This window comes from Culex quinquefasciatus, chromosome 1 (genome assembly GCF_015732765.1).
Source record: "Culex quinquefasciatus strain JHB chromosome 1, VPISU_Cqui_1.0_pri_paternal, whole genome shotgun sequence".
Lineage (NCBI taxonomy): Eukaryota > Metazoa > Arthropoda > Insecta > Diptera > Culicidae > Culex > Culex quinquefasciatus.
Genome location: NC_051861.1, coordinates 45,446,337 through 45,470,213, shown reverse-complemented (window position 1 = coordinate 45,470,213; position 23,877 = coordinate 45,446,337). Strand labels below are relative to the sequence as shown.

The 23,877-nt window shown below is 46.2% G+C and overlaps 2 protein-coding genes across 2 annotated transcripts; one reads left to right on the top strand and one right to left on the bottom strand.

The window, feature by feature from the left end:
- Positions 1–1,378: 1,378 nt before the first annotated feature.
- Positions 1,379–14,204, top strand: LOC6041356. The gene is made up of 3 exons (XM_038251114.1): positions 1,379–1,749; positions 1,943–3,922; positions 13,020–14,204. The coding sequence occupies exons 1-3, from the start codon at positions 1,501–1,503 to the stop codon at positions 13,983–13,985; spliced, it is 3,195 nt and encodes a 1,064-aa protein (XP_038107042.1). The 5' UTR covers positions 1,379–1,500; the 3' UTR covers positions 13,986–14,204.
- LOC6041355 (uncharacterized protein C2orf42 homolog) lies at positions 14,054–17,599 on the bottom strand. The gene is made up of 3 exons (XM_038251121.1): positions 16,023–17,599; positions 15,903–15,968; positions 14,054–14,704 (listed from the first exon to the last, which is right to left on the bottom strand). The coding sequence occupies exons 1-3, from the start codon at positions 17,487–17,489 to the stop codon at positions 14,207–14,209; spliced, it is 2,031 nt and encodes a 676-aa protein (XP_038107049.1). The 5' UTR covers positions 17,490–17,599; the 3' UTR covers positions 14,054–14,206.
- Between the last annotated feature and the right edge of the window lie 6,278 nt (positions 17,600–23,877).

The following is a 23,877-nucleotide window of genomic DNA, read 5'->3' as shown; positions in this document are numbered from 1 at the left end:
CCAAGTTTTGCGTTAAGCGGTATAGGGGAAATTCTCGTATGTTTGGCAGGTTAAGCACTCGCTCCTAATTCCATCCAATATGCTGATTTTCACTATTCAAACAACTAATTTTGCAAAACTTTTGATAAAAACTTGCTTGCTCACTTCTTATTGAGCTATTTATCACTCGATTTCAGTTGAAAACGCTTTAAATTAGCTTTAATTGAATGTCAAAGTTCCGACCTGCCAACATTAGAGGCACGCTGGAATTAGATGCTGTTCCCCTACGCACTTCGGAAGGAACCGGTCAAAAAAAAAAATCAAATGGGCAGCAGCGGCAGCGCAAGCAAGTCAGAGAGGGTGAAGAAAAGCCCCAAGAAATCACTCCCTCTCCTTTGTTCTGCTGTTCGTAAAGCTGTTTCTTGACCCCTTTCCTTCCGATCTGCGTACTAGTCCTTACGTAATAAAAGAACACGCAGAAAAATATTTTGTAGAATCAGCCTGTACGAGGTTTGATTCAACAAAATTTTTGTTGAATATAATCAACGCCGATTATGCGTTGAAACAAACCTCGATTTTCTCAATTCCACAAAAATCTTTTGTTGTTTTGAAAATGTTGCTTTGACGTTTAGCGTTGATTCAACAGAAATTTTGATTTTCAAATCAACAAAACTTTTTGTTGATTCAAATAAGCCTTATTTTTCTGAGTGAACGCTCCCTATTCAAATCACTTAAGGGCCGGTATCGAGAAATTAAAAGTGAGAGTGTGTGCGTGCAACATGGAGTTAACCTTTTCAAAGTGCCATGGTAATCTTCACAGCAACTTCACAGAAATTTTAACTCCATGTTGCACACACTCTCACTTTTAATTTCTCGATATGCTATTCAAAAGAAAGGGGGTCAAGAAACAGCTTTACGAACGGCAGAACAAGCAGGCTTGCCACAAATACAGATTTTTTTGGCACATACCAAACACTCAATCGAGTATAACTTTAAAGAATAATATTCTTACCAAAAACTGAACATGCCAAAAGATGCTAACAATGTTTATCTTTTTGGCCAATTTAACAAAAACTGCTCAAAATTATTTTGACTGTAAAAAAAAATTCGTTTGTGTTTCGGGCCTGTGCTGAAAAATCTGTATTTGTGGCAAGCCTGAGAACAAGAGAGAGGGAACGTTTTCTTGGAGCTTTTCTTTACCTTTTCTGGCTTGCTTTCGCTACCGCTGCTTCCCATTTGGAAGTTAAATAAGCCTTAAATTTGAGGAAGGCACAAACCACCTAAAGGTGGATTAAACAACGTTTTAAATAATTACAAAGTTGTATTGTTGATTTATTTTATCACAAATTTAAATTTTTAAACATATTTTAATCAAACTTAGTCACTCGCCCCAAATCCATCACTTCTGGCAGCCCTGCTTTTGACAGATGTTGGTGAAAAAGTCGTGTTCGCTTCGTGGCTGGAAAAGAAAATCCGTTTTTGCTCCGGTAAACCGTTCCGCGCGAGCCGCCCCGTACCGCCATGGACCGCGGCCAAGTGGCCAGCCTGCTGGAGGACGTGCGGGGAGGCCCGGAAAAGGCCACCCTGTACCGTAAGCTGGTGAAAATCCGCACGGACGTCATCGGGACGGAGGCGGGGGTGGAGACGTTCTACGCGCTCGGCGGAATCCGTCTGCTGGTGGGGCTAATGGCCAAACCGTACGAGAAGGTGCTCGAGGTGGTGCTGTCCATCCTGGGGAACTGCTGCATGCGGAAGGACTGTGCGAAACAGGTGAGTTGGGGGCATTTTTTTTGCGGGGGGTTGAAAGTTTTTAGGGAGGTGAACAATGAAGATGGAGGTGGCCGGTCTAGGCGCGGTTTGGCAGGTCATTGATTGGGGGGAGAGCATGAGTTACGTAGCGATGATGATTTGAAATGAGATTTAAGTTTTTCTTAATTAAAATTACGAATTGTTTTTTTTTTAGGCCCACGAACATGGCATCCTGACGCCGTTGATATCGATCATTTCCAACATTCCCAATCCGGCGATCCAGTGCCGCGGATGTCGCCTGCTTGGGAACCTTGCCCAGTTTCCGGCGATCACGTACGTCATCGGGAAGGATTGCTCCAACACGTCGTACGCCCTGACCGCGATTCTGTCCGAGTCGAACAACACTGCGGTGCTGATAATGGCCATCCGTGCCATCCGGCAGCTGTGGAACGAAAAGTCAATCCGAAATATGATGATCTCGCAGGGGTGTATCAAGAAAATCGTTGGGTTGTTGCTGAAATTCGCGCGGAATGAGGCGAAGGCGTTGGAGTGCACTTCTGACGAGGAGCCGCAAGCGGACGAAACTGAAAAGGTGGTCATAAAGCGGATGCATGCGCCGGATCGGACCGTGACGAGGGAAAAGTTTAAGAACATTGTTCGGCACATGGAAAACAGCCACCACTGCGATATCGTTGGCTATCAGGTGATCAAGAGCTACCGCTGGAAGGATTCGCAGGACTTTAAGATGCCGGAAGCGAAAGAAACGGTTGAGCTGTTTATCGGGATTTTGAAGTGTTTGCAGATGGTCACGACGACGATCAGTGCCCAGGTGGCGCAGGAGGTGTACGACGAGGACGGGTGCGGCATGAAGTGCTTAGTGTTCCTTTGTTCGGAGACCAGTCAGTTCCGGGCGTTGGCACTGAAGATCATCTTCAATTTGGCTTCGAATCCGGACGCGATCGACAAGCTGACGGCGTGTGACGTGATCACGATGACGAGTGATTTGATCATGTATGCCAATTTGGACAGCTCGGAGAAGCGGTTCTGTACTAGTGTAATATGCTTACTAGCGAAGGAAGCTTGCAACCGTGGCCATATCCGGCGCAGCGGAGCGCTGCAAGCGTTGATGAAACTAGCTAAACAATGCTTGGAAAAGCGAGAACTCAGTATGATCCTGTACGCTCTCTATCAGTATCGCTTCGACAACCTCAGCTTTGACATTCTGTTGAGCAACGGACTGGTGAGCTTCCTGGTGGGTGTACTGAACGATATTATCTCGGAGAAACAGGTTAGCCACATAAAACATGACGACGAGGAGACGATGAGTACCAGCGTCTACTCGAAGCGACGATCAAGCAGCCAGAAAGCCAGTCAAAAGAAGCGCAGTGATGAACTGTTCAACTACAAAAGCTCAAACTACTACCGCCAGTCAAAGATGGCCAAGCTAGATCCATACTGCTCGGCTCCGGAATCCCCGGAAAGTGGCTACGCCAGCACCAGCACTCGAAACCCCTCAAGCCTCACCTCCAGCCCGGCCCGAATCGATGATCTCGAGGAAGACCTTGACGACAACGACATCTACTCACCGGTCTGCAGCGACACCGAGGACGACCCGCCTCCCCCAGACGAGCCGGAACCCTCCAGCAGCCAACCGGAACCCGCAGATGAAACCGAAGAAACTCGCGCCGCCAGCGAGTTCGACATCCTAGCCTACCTCTACGACGACAACTCGAACACGTATCTAGCAAACGAGATGGCCGCCGCAGATTTGGAGTGCGACGGTGGCGCCGTAGAAGAACCGCAACCGACGGCGACATCTCGAGGCGAAAAGCGATCGCGCAACCAGGTCAGCTTCGACGACACCATCGACGATAACGAAATCCACGACATCGAGCTGGAAATCGTTTCGTCGAAGGCGTTCGAGAAGAACGCGATGCAGCCGATTCTGACGCTGCTGTGGTCGATTTCCAAGTCGCACCGGGGGTTGGAGTTTGTCCAGCCGGACACGTTGGCGACGCTGCTCAAGATTTGCAAGCTGTCGAAGAAGCCGCGGAGTAGGGCGTACCAGATCATTGCGAACATCATAAAACACGTGGACCACTTTTTGCCGCTGCTGAAGCAGGACTTTGTGTTTCGGCTGCACGAGTTCAAGGTGCCGCACACGGCGCATTCGCGCTGCTGGAGCTGCGATGAGGTGAGTTTCGAGAGATCTTAATATTTTTGTCGTATCTCCACTTCCCAATCACAGACGTGAACGTTGAGTTTCTACCTTAAATGTATATTGAATTAGGTTTTTGACGAAGAACTTCGTCTTAGGGCTCTATACAGGGTAGCAATCCAAAATTTCGCGAAGCGAAATGAAACGCCTTCCCCAAGCAGAGGGGAAAATCACAGAAGCAGCGCGGCCGACGGTTTTGATATAAATATAAACGCCACCCCCTCCACAGCATTAGTTTAGTCGGTGGTCTACCACCGAAGCGCGAGGGGCTCAGCTCTTCTCGCGAGCGCCAGCCTTCTCTCTTCTCTACAAAACCACGGGAAATTTGAAGGCTGGCTTCAGTCGGTGGTCTACCACCGAAGCGAGAGGAGCTCAGCTCCTCTCGCAAGCGCCACTAGGTGGCGTCTTCAGGAACTAGCCTTCCCGCTTCCCTACAAAATCATGGGAAATCGGAAGGCTGGCTTCAGTCGGTGGTCTACCACCGAAGCGAGAGGAGCTCAGCCCCTCTCGCAAGCGCCACCAAGCGCTTGGCAGTAGTGGCCACCACCTGGAGGCCCCTGGGATGTTCCGATAAGGGGACATTTGCGGAACCATAAGAGTGGGGGCAATATGGGTATCAAACTTAAGGGATTTTGATACTGGACATGAAATTTTACATTTTGGCAGTAGTGGCCACCACCTGGAGTGGCCGGAGGCCCCGGGGATGTTCCGATAAGGGGACATTTGCGGAACCATAAGAGTTGGGGCAATATGGGTATCAAACTTAAGGGATTTTGATACTGGACATGAAATTTTACATTTTGGCAGTAGTGGCCACCACCTGGAGTGGCCGGAGGCCCCTGGGATGTTCTGATAAGGGGACATTTGCCGAACCATAAGAGTTGGGGCAATATGGGTATCAAACTTAAGGGATTTTGATACTGGACATGAAATATGACATTTTGGCAGTAGTGGCCACCACCTGGAGTGGCCGGAGGCCCCGGGAATGTTCCGATAAGGGGACATTTGGGGAACCATAAGAGTTGGGGCAATATGGGTATCAAACTTAAGGGATTTTGATACTGGACATGAAATTTGACATTTTGGCAGTAGTGGCCACCACCTGGAGTGGCCGGAGGCCCCGGGGGTGTTCCGATAGGGGGACATTTGCGGAACCATAAGAGTTGGGGCAATATGGGTATCAAACTTCAGGGTTTTTGATACTGGACATGAAATTTGTAGTGGCCGCAATCCGGAGTGACCGGAGCCCTCGGGGGTGTTCCGATGAGGGGACATTTGCGGAACCATAAGAGTTGGGGCAATATGGGTATCAAACTTCAGGGTTTTTGATACTGGACATGAAATTTGACATTTCGGCAGTAGTGGCCACAATCCGGAATGACCGGATCCCTCGGGCGTGTTCCGATGGGGGGACATTTGCGGAACCATACGAGTTGCGGCAATATAAGTATCAAACTTCAGGGTTTTTGATACTGGACATGAAATTTGAAATTGGCGGAACCATAAGAGTTGGGGCAATAAAGGTATCAAAATGTAGCTGCTCCTCTGTGATGTTGCTGCACGGTTACGCAAAACGGAAATGAAATTAAATCCAGCCTCGGAATAGAGTTATCTACGTGCGTACACGAAAAAGATTGAGGTTAAATTTTGTACAGTCCACCAAACAAATGGCGTGCTAGTGTGCGTGAGAGCGGGCTTAGATAACTCTATCAGAATCACCTCGAAATTTACGAGCGATATGTGTGTGTGTGAGTGTAAGCGCGTGCAGTCCAAAAATCTCAGCCTGCTGCTCATAATTTTTGGATCGTCTTCAGCTCATAATTTTTGGATCGTCGTCGAGGCCACATCAGCTGCAGCAGAAGAGGGCGCAGAAGGCGAAAATTTCCCTAGGCAGCCCAACTGACAAACAACGAAGAACAACCGCTGCACCGCAGGAGAAGCAAACCACAGGCCAAGGTTCCGAAGGAGAGAGGAAACCGGCCAAGCCCGCTGGTTGACGAAACGAATCTGGCCGCCATCACCCCGAAGGATCGGAACTTCGGAACGAATCGCCACTGCAGACCATCGGGAAAGAAGAAGAGCAGCTCCTCCACCATCGCAAGTGTAACGGACAAGAAGCAAAAGCCCCGCCGCAAGTAGCACTTAGGAACGTGGTGCTGATGCAGGTTGACCCAGACCAAAGCCATGGACATCTTCCTCAACGTTGACCGGAGAATCGGCCCGAATGAAGCACTACACCTCGCGGAAGATTTGATAAACAAACGGCCCTTTTCAGGGCCACCAAATATCTCACGAAAGGGTTGTTCCTTCAAAATTTCCCTCTAAGAATGTTCCCTAAAAATTTAAAAAAAGATCGAATAAAAAACATTTCACCACAGAGTTAGCATGAAACCACTGTTTCTGTGTGGTAGAATGTCATACGCGCTTGTGTGTGTGTGTGTGTGTGTGTGTGTGTGTGTGTGTGTGTGTGTGTGTGTGTGTGTGTGTGTGTGTGTGTGTGTGAGCACGGAGAGGGAAAAATCGCCTGCTGCAAAAATGCACAAGTCAGAATAACTTTTTCGAAAATTTGGAGCCGTCGCCGATTGCTGCCTTCAAAAAACACTGGCTCAGAAAAAGGCCCATCGAAACAACGTTGAACGATTCAACTTTATCCTCAGCTCAAGCATCTCCGCCGTCAGGTATTCCCGGTTTGGTTGACTCGTCCGACCGGGAACTGCGGCCCAGCTCGAGACTACCGTGTTTCTCGCTTTCTCGCCTTCACCTTTCCTCATTTGCTGACGCGTCGTCCCTTCCTCGTTGAAAGTCGAGAGTGAAATGATTGCGAAAATGACAAATCGACCTATATTTATAGATTTTTGTTTTGGCATATCGCGGAACGATCAAATCTTGGTGGCGAATGCAGTAGGAAGGCAGAGAGAATGCAGTAGGAACGGCAAAATGAGGAAAAAATCTTGCGTGCTTGTGAAAAGAGGGGAAGTAATAGCGAAGTAGAAGTATAAAAATGCGTTCTACCCTTTCCACTCCACTTAGTTGCCACCGAGATGCTGAATAAGTCGGGTCGGCTCATAATATCTGAGCCGCAGACGGGTGAAGCAGCAGCAGCAGGGAGAGAGAGCCCCAAATTCTCTCTTCCGGAGAAGGATTTCTTCTGAAAAATAGACGTATCCAGTTTGAAATGGCCGCTAGGTGGCCAATGGTGTTAGAAATGACAGCTTCCATGTATTTGAATATGGGAGCTCAGGAAAACTCAATTTTTAAGCAATAAAATGATTATTTATGATAAAAGTATTGATTGATTAGGTGCACAAAATGTGTCTAGAATATTATTAAAATAAAAACTGTTCAAAAAATTTGCAATTGGATTAGTACACCATTCGATTCAGCAGGAATTTTGGGCACCAAAAATATATAGTTTTCATATGTTAAGTATTTTATTTTAGAAGAAAATTAACAAAAAGTATGAAAATCGAGACATTTAGTATGGGAGCTGTCAAATCTCTCACCATCAAAGAGCAGCGTTGAGCTTTCGCTGGATTTGTCTATTACCTTTATTTTCTAGAGGGAGAGAGAGAGAATCGGAGAGCAGCACCGAAGAGGGCAAATTGTGTGCGAATGCCGTAGAATGACACACCATACACACACACTCCCGTTTCATGGTACACGCTGATTGGGTTCGATGCGTCGAGTTTCCCTTCCACGGATGTTCGATTGATGTATCTAAATTCGTCACCTGAAAAGGCCATCAAAGACTGCGACCAACTACAGATACACCCGGGGACGAGCAAAACCGCCAGCGGAGGCAACTTTTAGGCAGTGGAGTAAAATCGTTTAACCTATTAGACTGGGCGAAAATTGTTGTAGCCCTGTTGTATGGGTTAGTACAACGAATCTACTACGAGCTCGTGTAATTGGTCACGGCCCCGGGATGCACAGCCGGGTCAGTCAGGAAGCTTCCCCCAATTCGTTCAAAGATTTTGTTTACGCCAGTGGTGGCCAAAACCTGGAGTGGCCGGTGCCCTCAAAGAAGGTTCCCCCGGGGCCTGGGGGGACATTTACAGAACCATACGAGTTTTGGCAATATGGGTATCAAAATTTATGGTTTTTGATACTGAACATGAAAATGGCCATTTCGACAGTGGTGGCCAAAACCTGGAGTGGCCGGTGATCTCAAAGCAGGTTCCCCCGGGGCCTGGGGGGACATTTACAGAACCATACGAGTTTTGGCAATATGGGTATCAAAATTTATGGTTTTTGATACTGAACATGAAAAATGGCCATTTCGGCAGTGGTGGCTAAAACCTGGAGTGGCCGGTGCCCTCAAAGAAGGTTCCCCCGGGGCCCGGAGGGCCTTTTACAGAACCATATGAGTTTTGGCAATATGGGTATCAAAATTCATGGTTTTTGATGCTAAACATGAAAATGGCCATTTCGGCAGTAGTGGCCACAACCTGTACTGGCTGGTGCCCTCGAAGCAGGTTCTCCCGGGGCCCGGGGGACATTTACAGAACCATACGAGTTGTGGCAATATGGGTATCAAAATTCATGGTTTTTGATACGGAACTAAAATTGACATTTCGACAGTAGTAGCCACAACCTGGAGTGGCCGGTGCCCTCAAAGCAGGTTCCTCTTGGGCCCAGGGTAACATTAACCGAAACATACGGGTTGTTGCAATATGGGTATCAAAATTCATTGTTTTGATATTGAACCTGCAAATGGCCATTTCGACAGTAGTGGCCACAACCTGGAGTTGCCGGTGCCCTCATGGAAAGTTCACCTTGGGGAACATTTAGGACAATTTTGCCGACAAATCTATGAAACAAAATACAATAATCTTATCCCAGATTTCACTAGCAATCCAAAAACTCATTCAAAATGTTTGGTCCTATGTCTTTCGGTTATGTCTCTGACATACCATCTTGAACTTTTTGGCAATATGAGTAATAAATCGCTGGGGGTAATAAATCGATAATTGCGAAATTATTGAAATTGAGAATAACTCTTTCGTAATCAATTTGAGCCCTAAAAAGGGCTTTTTAATGCTTGCTGTTGAAATTTACTTGGCTGTCGCCGATGGCTGGCAAGAGCCTTGCCAAAACATTTCCCGATCGCCAACAACATTGAACCCTTCCAGGTTCGGTCTGCCCCTTCGCCGCGATGCTTCTCCGCCTTCAGCTATCTTTGTTGCCGCTGTGTCGTCCCTTCCTCGTAGACTGTCGAGAGTGATTTGAGTACGCAAATGAAATAGATTTTCGTTTTGGGATTTCGTGGAACGAAGAAATCTAGGTGGCGAATGCCGTAGGAAGGCAGAGAGAACGCCGTAGAAACGTCAAAACGAGAAAAAAGTCTTGTAATGTGTGGGAATAAATCGTTTAATGTGATTCAAATTTGTTGTGACGCAAAGAAAATCTTTAACACATGGTTCAGACTGGCTCTCTGTAATGAATTGGAGTCCTGATAATGGTTTTTTATTATTTCAAAATATTTCTAAAAAAATGTTCAATGCCAAAAGTTTAATTGATGAAATGATTTCAAATCAACTGGCACGAAAATCTTGACATTACGATTAGCTGTGAAGCGTTTCAAAACTTTAGACGTTATCCAACGTCAAAATACCATAAGATCTTAGAGCAGAAATACCATAAGATCTTAGAGCAGAAATAAATAGATCTTAAGAAATAACCGTTTCGTGATTGATTTTGTGGCCAAGAAACGCAAATAATAAAACTATAAAAAAAATCATTAACTTTTGTGTCCGAAGTTCTTCGTCATGATGGTTATGCCTGTAGCATTACCACTGCACCTTTTTTTTTCGTTGACAAAGCATTATATCCATTATCCCTTTTTGCCTTCCTCACTGAGGTGTGTGTGTGTGTGTGTGTGTGTGTGTGTGTGTGTGTGTGTGTGTGTGTGTGTGTGTGTGTGTGTGTGTGTGTGTGTGTGTGTGTGTGTGTGTGTGTGTGTGTGTGTGTGTGTGTGTGTGTGTGTGTGTGTGTGTGTGCAACCAACCAAACGGGACCACGCGGCCGCTTCTTACAAATTGAGTTGTTTCCATGTATTTTTAGATCTACATTCTATACATGCAAATAACTCGCATAGGCATTTGGAAGGTGTTAGCTCTGCCGAGATTCGGTGACCCATTTCTACGCTGGCTAGCCGAGCGCGAGGTACTTCAGCTTTATCGACAAGCCCCGCTCTGAAGAACGTTTGCACCAATCGGGTTCAAACGTTATTTAGAACTTCCGAACCCTTGTCAAATGGACAAGGACCCAGCGCATATATAGTTGATAGTAACAGTATTCCTAATTCCAGTCATAGCTCACCAAGTCGCGATGGCCTAGTGGTTAGCATTTTTGCTTACCAATCCAAAGGACGGGGGATCGAACCCCGACTCGAGCGACTTTGATTTTTCGTTCATGTTCAGAGTTTCAAGATTTATATTTCCTATGATTTCTCGTTGGGAGCAGATGGGAATCGAACCCAGGACCATTCACTTACAAAGCGAACACCGTAACCAGTCAGCCACGGCCGCTCCTTTTGCCTTCCTCACTGAGGTAAGGCTATAATCCTGCTCTAAAATTGAACTTTTTATTTAAAGCTCGAAAACCCACCTTGATGTATACATATCGACTCAGAATCGAAAACTGAACAAATGCCTGTGTGTATGTGTGTGTGTATGTGTGTGTGTATGTGACCAATAATGTCACGCAGTTTTCTCAGCACTGGCTGAACCGATTTTGACCGAACCAGTCGCATTCTTCTTGTTTAGGGTCCCATACGGTGCTATTGAATTGTTTGAAGTTTCGATAAGTAGTTCAAAAGTTATGTATAAAAATGTGTTTTCGCATATTTTCGGAACTTGAATAAATGGCAGTAAACTGAACCAAACATCATCATGTTATACATAGTTAGTTAGGTAATTGAAAGACCTTTCCAACGAGTCCAAAACATTGAAGATCTGGTAACCCTGTCTCGAGTTATGAACACTTAAGTGATATTTATGTACTTTTTTGAAGCCGGATCTCACTTAAATGTATGTAAACTATGTCCGGATCCATCATCCGACCCATCGTTGGTTAGGTATTGAAAGGCCTTTCCAATGAGTCCAAGACATTGAAGATCTGGCAACCCTGTTTCGAGTTATGACCACTTAAGTGATATTTATGTACTTTTTTTAAGCCGGATCTCACTTAAATGTATGTAAACAATGTCCGGATCCACCATTCAACCCATCGTAGGTTAGGTAATCGAAAGACCTTTCCAACGAGTCTAAAACATTGACGAACTGGCAACCCTGTCTCGAGTTCTGACCACTTAAGTGATATTTATGTACTTTTTTGTAGCCGGATCTCACTTAAATGTATGTAAACAATGTCCGGATCCACCATATAACCCATAGTAGGTTAGGTAATCGAAATTTATGTAGCCGGATCTTACTTAAATGTATGTAAACTATGTCCGGATCCACCATCCAACCCATCGTAGGTTAGGTAATCGAAAGACCTTTCCAACGAGTCTAAAATATTGAAGATCTGGCAACCCTGTCTCGAGTTCTGACCGCTTAAGTGATATTTATGTACTTTTTTGTAGCCGGATCTCACTTAAATGTATGTAAACAATGTCCGGATCCATCATCCGACCCATCGTTGGTAAGGTTATCGAAAAACCTTTCCAACGTGTCTAAAACATTGAAGATCTAGCAACCCTGTCTCAAGCTATGACCACTTTAGATGCCATTTATGAGCCCTTGAGTGATATGTGTGTTTTTTGTATTCCGAAACTTAACGAAATCAGACAAAATTTATGTCCAAACCCATCATATCACATATCACCCGTTGTTGGAAAAGAGTGAGGAAGGCACCAACCACATAGGTGGATTAAGTTAGTTTTTCCGGTCATCTTGGATTTTTGAGTTTGTCTTGAATTTTTTAGTTTTCTCTCGTTTGCTCGGGATTTTAACAGGCCTTAAGAGTTAAACGCTGTTTTTTCCGTAGTTCGGAGTTTATTTTTAGCAGGAAGAAACCGATCACAAAATGCATCTTGCCTTATCCACCTGTCGCATACCTGCTTCCAAAGTGCCCAAATCCATTATTTTCATCGGATCGGTTTCGAGGTAGGGCATAATCATCAATCACCACATTTCTATCGGAAATCCAGCAAAAGTTGCGCCCCAAGGTGAAGGAAACCAATCCGGCAAACAATCGTTCCAACGAAACGAACCCTCCTTTTTAAGAATCAGAGAAATGGAAATTCATATTGCGCTAAATCCTTAGCATATGCAAACAAAGAGTACCCGTGCTACCGATCAGCGTTCCGTGACCACAGTCTGGTCTTCCAGACAATTACCGGGACGGAAATTGCATCTTTGGAGTCGTCGTTCACCAGCTCCTTCCTTCCGGTTTGCAGCGGAGAGAAGCGCCCTGCGATGCAGAGTGGTAGGCTATTTAAAATCCAACATGCTGGAGTTCTATGATTGTGGAACTGGGCGTCTCGGATTTGGGACCCGCCGCGACGATTGAAGATTACCTGGCGTATCTGTCAACGTAAGGCAATGGGGTGGGGGGTTTGTGAGGAGGTGCTGGCGGTTACAAGCCGTCTGTACCACTGTGACATTTTAATGTGGAACAGAGTGACAGGTGCCACCCAACGTTACGGGTGCGCCACACTGGGTCACACTATGACAGCATTGTCAATGTGGACAGCGGTGCTCTGCGACATTCACCATCCGGCATGCACCAGTTTAAACTTTCTGTCCTTAGTTCCGAACCTCCTCCAAATAGTCGACTTCCGTCCGCTTCTCGCTGGTGTGACCAGTAGCGCGCCTCCTCAAAAAGAAGACGATGCACCCGCAAATTTTAGGCGGTGATGTTCAGAACTGAAAGCTGTTTAAATATGATGATATCGAAAACGCCTGCGCCTGCTGGAAATTTTGACATTCTGGGAACTTAATGTTCACGTCGGTGTTTGGGAAGTGCACGTATTGATTGAGAGTTCTATGCACTTCAAAGTATGAATTAAATTATAATAGAAAACTGCTCATAAATATTCGTAATTTCCGTTTAAATTTTCTCCCAGATGAAATCCGCCTGCAACGAGCTGATGTCGCTGTTTGGCAACATTGCCGAGACGGGGTACGGCCAGGGCGAAATAGCGCACATTCTGCGCACCGCCGAGCGAACCCAGCAGCTGCAGGTGTCCATCATTGTGACGTTCGTGATCCGGGACGCGAAGCTGCTGCACAAGCTGCTGTTCGACATGAAGATCCTGAACACTGTGATGAACATAATTTTGAACGAAAACGATGAGGGGGCAGAGGAGCTTCACGATCAGCGCCTGAGTGCGGCGGCCGGCGCGGGAATTACGACGTTGGCGCAGAATCTGTGCATTTGCGGCGAGGAAGAGGACACGGGAACGCCAAGCGAAACGCTGGAGGCAAAGGAGTTTGACAATACGCTCACGATCTGCGATGAAGGTAGCGCTGAGGAGAAGGTCACTTTTATGGTGACGAACGCGGCGGGGGTTGTGGAAAGTGTCCGCGTGAATAAATCCTTGTTGATTCAGGGCAGTGACGTGTTTGAGCGGATGTTCGACGGGGATCACTTTGTGGAGGCCAAGAACAATGAGGTACATTTGAAGGAGGCCATCAGCGTTGATGGGTTGAAGTACTTTTTCTACCTGATACGGCTTCAGACGGTGAACAAGCTGACGGGGATGGCGCCACCGCCGAAAGTGATCGGTTCCAGCCTGGACGCGCTCAGTTTGTCCCAGAAGTACATGCTGCCGGTGGTGGAACGGTCCGTCCAGAACATTATCAAGACCCTGCTCAACGACGACTGTGTGTTGAACGTGTTCGAGTGGTCGCTCAAGAACTACAACCAGGAGCTGCTGGTGGCGTCCACGTACTACTTTCTGTACGCGGACATTAGTGGCGCGGCCAAGTGTAAGCTGTTCCGAGCTGCGAACAAATCCCCCTACCAGAAAGAGTGGCGCCGGTTGATGAACGAAACGATTCTGTTCCGAGTGCAGCCAAATTTAGAGTAGATTAACAGAGTGTTCACCTTTAACACGCATTACGTTTTCCTATTATGTTAATAGACACTAACTTAAAGTTGTTTTGCTATACTTGTTTATTGCTGTGCTAGATGTATTTATTTGTAACGCTGCCGGGATTCTGATGGAACAAACTGAAGTTTATCTTTTACACGCATTCCAACAGATATACAAATATTAAAGCTCTACCCTAATTGTGAATTCTTTTAACGTCACTCGTTCTTACTCGATGCCGAAATACCCATGTCTAAAGCAGTCGACGGCGGTTCCACGTGCACTCGATTCTCCCTGTGCCCGTACTCGAAGCTTATCCGCATCTCACCGAACCGGCTCACCGGAAGAACGCCCGCAATCCACTCGATCACAAAGTAATGTACTTGCGCATCCTCCTCCCTCCTGTAGCTGCCCATCTTTACGTACGTCGTAAACTCGTGCGCCCGGATTGGTCGCCCCACCTTTGACGACCCATCGCCATCGGTGAGGTCAACCTCCTCAAACGATCCTTCCGCTGCTCGACAGAAGGATTTCTCAAACTTGAGAGCGATTCTGTCAGTCTTGAACACGTGACGCAGACTTCTGTAGCAGGAGAACTTGTACACCTGGCAGGTGAGACCGCGCCGCGGCGGTGGCTCGTCCAGTTCGTAGCTGTGGTCCGGCATCCGGAGACGGTGGCCCACCGAGAAGCGCGAGCGAAGGCACTGGAAGAAGGTCTGTGGGAGGTAAGAATAGAATTTTGTAATCTTATTCGTCTGTCTTAAAAAAATAATAACAATAAAAATAATTTAAGAAATCGGAACATCCCTGACCACTGCAGGTTGTAATCGATCCCTGTGGTCGAAGTATTTCCGGCTGACCCGTCTCCGCTTAGCCTACTTCTTGTTCCAGGCCATTTGCTTTTTGCCCAACTGTTTCTGGGGCTCCGGGCGCTAGATCAAAATGTTTAATTCTCGACGTCCAAAACAAAAAAATGACATTGCAGTTTGACAGCTTCTTGAAGTAAGACGTGGACGATAAAGAAAACGTCGCGTTCCTCGAGTTGTTTGACCGATGGAAGTGGAAGAGACCTGCAAGATGGATGATTTTTATCCCATCCCCGGAAATTAGAAGCGGAAGAAGTCACCGGAGAAGGAAAAGTGGAGCAAAATCCTGCTCAACAACAACAAGTTCTGCCCGCTAGCGAAAAACAAAAACAACAATAATGCCAGCCCAGTAAGAGGAGCAGACGCCCCGGCGGTTCCAACATACGGTCAGTCGGCAAGTAAACAAAAGCAACCACCTTTGGTAGTGAAGAACACCACGACTTTTAACAAGCTCTTGAGGATAGTGGACGGTTATTAATTATTTATTCGGTTTCGAGCCGATTTACAAACGAACCCAATTTGGAACCAAGGTAACTTGCTTCTCTGTTAAATTTTTTGACAAGTTGCGAGAGCTTTTAAATAAGAACCAAGTGATATTCTACACCCACGAGTTACGGAGCGAACGATCTTACCGGATAGTTGTTCGCGATTTACTGCGATAAACTGAAACCGCAAGAGGTCAAGTCTCTGCTGAAAAGGGATCACAAGCTGAACGCGGTGGAAATGCATGCAATCAAGCGGAAGGAAAAGTTGGTACACTGTGGACGAAACTCCGTACATTGTTGTTGTCTTCCCCAAGGGATACACCAATCTGAAGAAGCTCTCTGCAATGAAAGTTGTGGCAAGCACTATCATTCGGTGGAAGGCTTACCGGAACAAGCGGCCGAACGTGATACAGTGTAAGAACTGCTTGCATCCGGGTCATGGAATCAAAACCTGCCACCTCAACGCCAGGTGCAACAGCTGAGAATGATTTCCCTGGATTGGCCGAACCCGTTTTAATTAGCCTAGAAAGGAGACGAATGCCGGATCCCTAAAATGTAATTACCTCGTGAATGCTAAACACCAGCGTATCCGGCTTTCCAGTCCCAACGTAATGTATCACAGAATTGATCTACAAAAAAAGAAACACTTGATGCATGTTCAATATTTATTGAAGTCCACTTACTCGCTCTACCACCGACTCGAGCCATCCCGTGAACGTCAACCCGCACAAACTAGCCTCGTGCGATGGAATCGACCCACCCTCCGCCACACTCCCCACAGCCATCGCTGCCGCTTCCGATCGCTTCATCCGGTTGAACACCACCCCGTTCGACTCCAGGATCTTCATCAGCCGTCGCACGTTGTAGCTGCCCTTTTTAAGCTTCTCTTTGGCAACTTTGCTGGTTTGTCGGAGGGCAGCCTTCTTCGTCGTCACCTCGACCAGTTTGGACGGTGTGGTTTTTGACGCAGATTCCATCGGCACTTCGGAGTCGTCCACGACCAGTCCCAGTTCTTCATCCGCCGGGAAGACCACGTTTTCGTCGCTCAGTTCAACGTCCGAGGGGCAAAAGTCAATCCGATCGGTTAGCATGAACTGGTCCATGAGCTCAATCTGGCATTCCATCAGCTGTATGTTTTCGTGCTCGTCGTAGACCGAGGTGAACGCTTCACCGATTGAAGTACTGTTTTCGGTGCTGTTTATCAGCTCGATGATCGGGGAAGATGAAACGGGAGTTTCGCTGGACGGTTCGGGGAGGTTTTCTATTGTGGTGACTAGGAATTGATCGGTAGCCTCCAGTGGTGGAAAGCTGTCCGGAACAAGGATCATGCTGTCCAGCAGCTTGATTTGTTCGTCTTGTGGCGTTGCAACAGGTGGCAGTAGCAAATGTTTGACGACGCTCTCGAAGATCGAACGGAGCTTTGGGGAACTCAGAATGGCTGCTGTAACAATGTGAGCATGATAACATGGGGTTGTTTGATCAGACGTTGCTTTCGCTTGGCAGTCGTAGTTGATGCTAGAAGATGGCTGCTTCAGCTGGACGTGACAAAACGGAACCAACTGGTGCAACTCATCCTCACATCTCACCACAAACGTATCCTCGGCCACCTTCTGTACCAATGGACCACCCGGACTACACTTCAACTGCTGCTTCCAGATCAACTCCCGCTCATCCGCCGAAAGCGCCAACCGCTCCAGAACCTCCCGTTGAATCACCAACTCCTCACCAACCTCCGTCGACTCGGATGCAGCTCGTACATGTTGGCAGGTTCCCTCTGGTCCCGTGTGCGGATGACAGTCCACGTAACAAACACCTGTTTTAAGCTGCAGCACCAAATCCTCGTTCAACCCTGCTCCCCCACTATCGAAACAATCCCGGATTACGACGAACCCACGTACCCCACCCTGCTGCCGCACACTGAACAACTGCACCGATGCGTCCTGCTGCTTGAGCTGGACGGCCACAAAGTGGCCACCGGATGAGGTTGTACGGGATGCTTTGGCTTTTGTCATCGTTGACTGCGACGCTTCCGGGACGTGTTGGCAGCTGGGATTTTTGCACCGCTTCGAGCGCTGGCCGTTTTCCGTTCCACACTTGGGACACTTTTTTATGCCGCGATTTGTCCAACGATTGGCCAGCTTGAAGGACATTGCGCACTTTGTTTTCGCACTAACAAAATTGTAAACCTATTAATTTTTAACACTGTACAGAGAAACAAAGTTCGTGCAATGTTGATGATGGTGTAAACAATCATTGACAGTTGATGACTTCAGGTCAGCTGATCTAGAGATCCTAAATAGGGAGACTGGTCGAAGTGAATTTGACGTACCCAAACAGGCACGAGTTTGACGTATCCAAACGAGCATTTGCCTTTACGCCCAGCAAAACTTGGCAGTGTTGGCAAGCTCAAAACATACGTTGCCAGATCGATTTAGCAAGCTTAGACCAGTCTCCCTATTTAGGGTCTCTAAGCTGATCAGCTGTCATAGGGAGTGTTCTTTTATTACGTAACGCGAAAAATCGGACTTTTAGACCCCCTCCCCCCCCCTCGTAACAAAATTTCCATACAAATTTTAAAAAAATTGTATGGAGCGTAACACGGCCTCCGATCCCCCCTCCCCCCCTACTGCGTTACGTAATAAAAGAACGCTCCCATATACCGTTAGCACGGCACGGTGTGTCTGATAAGCATTTTTATTTAGCATTTGGACAAAATGTCCAGGCAAAACTAGAGATCCTTAATAGGGAGACTGGTCGAAGTGAATTTGACGTACCCAAACAGACACGAGTTTGACGTATCCAAACGAGCATTTGCCTGTACGCCCAGCAAAACTTATCAGTGTTGCCAAGCTCAAAACATAGCCAGCTTAGACCAGTCTCCCTATTTAGGGTCTCTAGGAGCACAGGGCTCAGGATGGAAGGCCGTTCTACTGGAACGCGGCCTTGGAGAAAAGTGTGTGGGAGAAACCGGACGGGTTTCAACCCAAGACGCAGGCGACGACGGGCATGGAGATGGAAGACTTCGAAAGAGGAGGAGAGGACGGGGCGAATTTTGTCCCGTGGCCAAGGTTCGCCGCAGGAAGACTAAGGAGTAGATCAACGTCGGCGATGGCCAGGACGTGGAGAAACTGCTCTGCAACAACAAGTTCAGCCCGCTAGCGGAGGAGAGCAACAACAACAACAATGCAAACTCAGCAACAGAAAAAGCCACCCCCGTGGTACCAGCATCCGGCAATTCAGCCGGGGAGAAGAAGCAGCCGCCGCTGGTGGTAAAAGAAACGAGCTTCGCCCGCCTTGCGAAGGTGATGTCGTCATGTGATGTCCGTGGAACCGGATTACATCAAGGAGCTGCTCAAGAACATCAGCTGGACGTCTTGGCAGTACACGCCATCAGGCGAAGGAGCAGCAGCTTCCCGCCATCGATGAGACGCCATTCATCGTGCTCTTCCCCAAGGGGCACACCAGTATCAAGGAGATGAGTATGAAGGTGAAAAAAGTGGGACCAGTCGTCGTCCGGTGGGTGGCCTACCGGAACAAAGAACCGCACGTGACCCAGTGCAAGAACTGCTTGCAGTTCGGTCACGAAACCAGTAACTGCCATCTGAAGCCCAGGTGCAGCAGCTGTGGGGGTTCCCACAGCACAGAAAAGTGCAAAGCAGAAGAAACGCAAGCCAAGAAGTGTGTCAACTGTTCTGGATCCCACGAGGGTCTGGACCGAAGCTGTCCCAAACGTGCGCAGTGCATCCCGTTGAGGCAGCAGGCGTCCAAGCCGAAGCCGCCAGCATGGAAGAAGGACAAACAGACTCCGGTAGGAGCCGTGTTTACCGCTGCTACCTAGAGCGGTGCCGTCCGTCGAGCCGGGAGATAAACATCCTCGTCCCGCAGGAAGAAGTAGCGAAAATACTGGCGCTGGCGCCGGTGCAACCCCGAAGGAGCAACAAGGTGAACTGATGCTGTGCAGCGAGTCGGAGCTGTGGACCATTTACCGAGAATACAGAGTTGGCTTGAGGCAGAGCAAGACACCCGAGGAACAGATAGACGTGATCGCACACTTGCTGACACATGGCACGAGAAAATGATCATCTAGTTCAGTTACGATTTTTTTTATTAATAAGTATTTGTTGTACTTTTGATCCTCGGTCCTAACCTCGCAGCACCTATAAGGACCTAATAAAATAAGTTGTGAAGAAAATAAAAAAAATGATCCGAAGTGTGTAGCCGCAAACTGCCTCCAGGAAATCACCCACCACGTGGGAGTGATCACGGACCGCGACGTGCTTCTTGCTTGTCCGCTTGCTGAGATGCGACTGCCCGACTGACAGCCGCACGCTGTCATCGAGCAGTTCCCTGTTGTCACTGCGAGAGTGCAATAGGCACTCTCTACATAGACTGGCACGCTCTCATGCGTGTGCCCCACACATCTCCCTTCCTCTCTAAAATAAAATAATTTGATGTTATGTTGAATTGCACATATTACATTTAAAACTAACATCGACAAGTATCTATACAAATGTTTCGGATAAAAAGGTTCCTTTGTTTTGTTCCGGTATGGCGAATACCAATTTAACACTTAGGGGTTTTTTGTGTTCGCCGCGGAATCTGACTGCCACTGGATTATTAGTCCAGTGCGCGGTCTGATTGATCCATACAGGCTGACAATATTTCTACCATCACGCACCGCATTTTCTCTTATCACTCGTCTGCCTAAATGCATTTTTGATCAACGCTTGTTAAAATAAATATCCTTCGCTAAGTTTTCGCAAAAACTATAATTCTTTTATCATTTTCCCCTTTTCACTTTTCATAAAAGGCCATCATTCTAACCTTTTCCATTTCTCTTTATGGCTGTTTGTATCCTGTCGTTTAAGATTCCTTCTAAAATCGCGCAAAAATTTTATAATTTATCTGTTCCGTTTCCTGAGTGATTAAATGATTTAAACTTTCTCTTTAACATAAGATCTTGTTTTGCATAAGTACTCTGTTCCCTATCTTCTTTTGAGTGGGATGCCTGACCACACTTTTGTCTTTTTCTTACCCAATGATTCATCTGACTTCTCTTTTTATCTTTACCGTGTGGTTCACCCAATTCCACACTTCTCTTTTTTCTTCAAATAGCCCGGCTTCTCTCCTTTTCCTTTGACGAGCGGTTCACCTCTCTATTTTAATCTATCTATCCCTCTATCCTTCTAAGTATCTATATTTATCTTTCCCTCTTTATCTATCTACCAAACTCTTTCATAAGCTAGCTCTCTCCTTATCTAACCTTCTATCTATATAATTCCCTTTATATATCCCTATCTATCTTTCTATACCTATCTCTTAAACTCTTACATTCGCTAACTCTGTCCTTATCTAACCCTCTCTCTGTCTAATTCTCTCAACCTCCCCTGTCTCTAACACCCAGCTACATTAGTTATTGTAAACGATAAACCTAAACTAGTCACGATAGCCTTCGATTGATCTTTCTCAAACCTTAAACTATTTAAACCCACATTAACGTATTTCCCAGTTCCGAAATATTTTAGCAGAGCTGGTTTTGCTAGAATGCTGTAAGAATATCCAGCTCTGTGAGAACTCTGCTAGAATTTTGCTAGAACGTGACTGGGTTGGCATGCTTCATTTTCTGCGAAAACCAGATTCTACATAACCAAAATGTACAGCTTAATGAAAACACTAGTCTAAGAAAACAACTAAGTCATTTGTTACGTTCCTGACGTACTCTGAGCGATTTAAGCCACTCAGTTGTTCGAAGCACATGTTTGAACATACTCACAATCCTCATCCAACGATCAGTGATTCTTTTTATTCCCTTTTCCGATCGGTCCGTACGAATGCACTCTTCCTTCTCCCTTTAAGAGTGGGCTTCTAAAATACACCCTTCTTTTAACTCTATAGAGTGGTCTGATCTACCGCACTCTTCTTGTTTATTTTTGAGTAGTAAGCGCTAACTCGTCTTTTTCCTTTAGAAAGATCGATTTTTTTAGAAATTATGACTTTGCTAAGCGGTCCTCGGAAACACGCTGTGGTGGTGCGGTCTCAAACTCTCCCACACCTTTGAGTAGTCCCTCAAACTACACTCTTTCTCATTCGAGCGGTCTCAAAACACGCTTTGGTGGTGCGGTCTCAAGCTCACACACACAACTTGAGTGATCCATCAGACTTCACCCTTTCTCGTACGAGCGGTCCTCAAAACCTCGCTCTGGCGGTGCGGTCTCAAACTCACACACACACCTTGAGTGGTCCATCAGACTTCACCCTTTCTCGTACGAGCGGTCCTCAAAACCTCGCTCTGGCGGTGCGGTCTCAAACTCACACACACACCTTGAGTGGTCCATCAGACTTTACTCTTCCTCTTCCGAGCGGTTCCAAAAACTCGCTCTGGTGGTGCGGTCTCAAACTCACACACACACCTTGAGTGGTCCATCAGACTTCACTCTTCCTCTTCCGAGCGGTTCCAAAAACTCGCTCTGGTGGTGCGGTCTCAAACTCACACACACACCTTGAGTGGTCCATCAGACTTCACTCTTCCTCTTCCGAGCGGTTCCAAAAACTCGCTCTGGTGGTGTGGTCTCAAACTCACACACACACCTTGAGCGGTCCATCAATCTTCACTCCTCCTTTCCGAAATTGGGTCTCCTGAGCTCGCACACATACATACCACAAACTATTCCATGCGTCAAATCTTCTCCAAAGGTGTTCTTTACAAACACTGTTTAATTTCTCAACGACTACTACTTTCTCATCACCAACGCACAACACCAACCGCAACTTTCCCAAACAAACAAAAATATTGGAACAAACCCGCAGTGTGGGTGATTTCCTGGATGATTTCAAAGTGAAAACTGCAGGATTTGCTATAATAAAGTAAGCAAAATATCTGCCACGGTCGCCAAAATGTGTAGCCGCAAACTGCCTCCAGGAAATCACCCACCACGTGGGAGTGATCACGGACCGCGACGTGCTTCTTGCTTGTCCGCTTGCTGAGATGCGACTGCCCGACTGACAGCCGCACGCTGTCATCGAGCAGTTCCCTGTTGTCACTGCGAGAGTGCAATAGCCCTGACTGAAAAGTCCGTCGGACGTCCGTCGTTTGTCGTCCGTGCAACCGTACGACGTCGCACGACAATGTCGTGCGACATTCGCACGAATGTCATACGTTTTTGCACCAAAATGTCGTATTTGTCGTGCGATCGATCATCGAAATTGTTCGACATTGTCGTACGACATTCGACCGACGTCGCACGGTTTTGTTATTTAGGTTGTCGTGCCTTTGTCGTGTGCTGTTTTTTCAGGTTTTTAGGTTATGTTGCAGTTAAAAAATAGATGATTGTTTATGTTTAATTTATTTTATTTTTTCATGTAATTTGCACATTTCCCCACAGTAAACAATCAATTATTTCATTATACTTGTTGTGTCGCGGATCTTCACGTACATCTTGGTGTCGTCTTCCGGTTGGTCTTCCAGTTCTCCTCGTCGCTCGGCCATCTTGGCCGGAATTTTTTGGCGTTGTCTTCCGGGTCCGGATTTTGTCAGCCATCTTTTCGAGCCGACGCCAGCGTGCGGGGCAGCATCTTGATCAAGAAGGACTATTGCTCCTCGACCAGCCGCAGATACGGCGGGGTGCGGCGCCACCGTTTATGTCCCATGGATTGATGGCCACTGGAGTACGGGACAACGTCGGTTTACGAACTTCTGGAGCAGGTGTTTTTGCGGTCGTTACAGCTTCCGTTCAACAAGCTGCGTGGAACAACACGGAGACGCTGGGTTGTTAGCAGGATCAGATTGGAATATGTTTGGTTACCTGAAAAAAGATAACGTCATTCGGCTGAATAATCATATCCAAATCATATCTAGAGTTTTGTTGTTGAAACAAAGGGAATCTCATGACAGATATCATACTTAAAAATCTGTGAAAATTCATAAAATAATTAATTGTGGAATATTCAAAAGTTTAACTTTCAATGTAAAATTTTGAAAACAAATTAATTAAAAAGTAGTTAATTAAACCTTATTTTTTTCAGAAAATAAAGATTAAAGCAAATTTAAGACAACAAAATATTCTAACATTTTAAATTTCAAATTAAAAATCATTATTAACGCAAGTTTTATAGAGAAACCCCATCTGGACCTGTTGAAATATTTTTGATTTTTTTAAATTAAAATGCATGTGTTTCTGAAGACCCCAAAGTCCATGCTTTGAAGAAGCTAAGAACTTAAAAGACTTTAAATAATTTTAAAATGTTCGAATGTTTAAATTAATCGTAAAAATTCAAAATATCTGAATAATTTAAAAATGTAATTTAATGTTTGATATTTTTGAAATTTACAAATATCAAGAATTAAAAGAATACACTCAAAACCCGATGGTTTGACACAAACTGTTGTCAAACGAAAGGGGTCACTTTTTAGTTTGACACCCATTTTACAAACGAAAAAGTGACCAACCACCGGGAGCTGAGTGTAATACAACATACAAATTTAAGAGATTAAAAATTGTAGAACCTAAGAATTCAAAATTATTGAATTTTTTTTTTTAG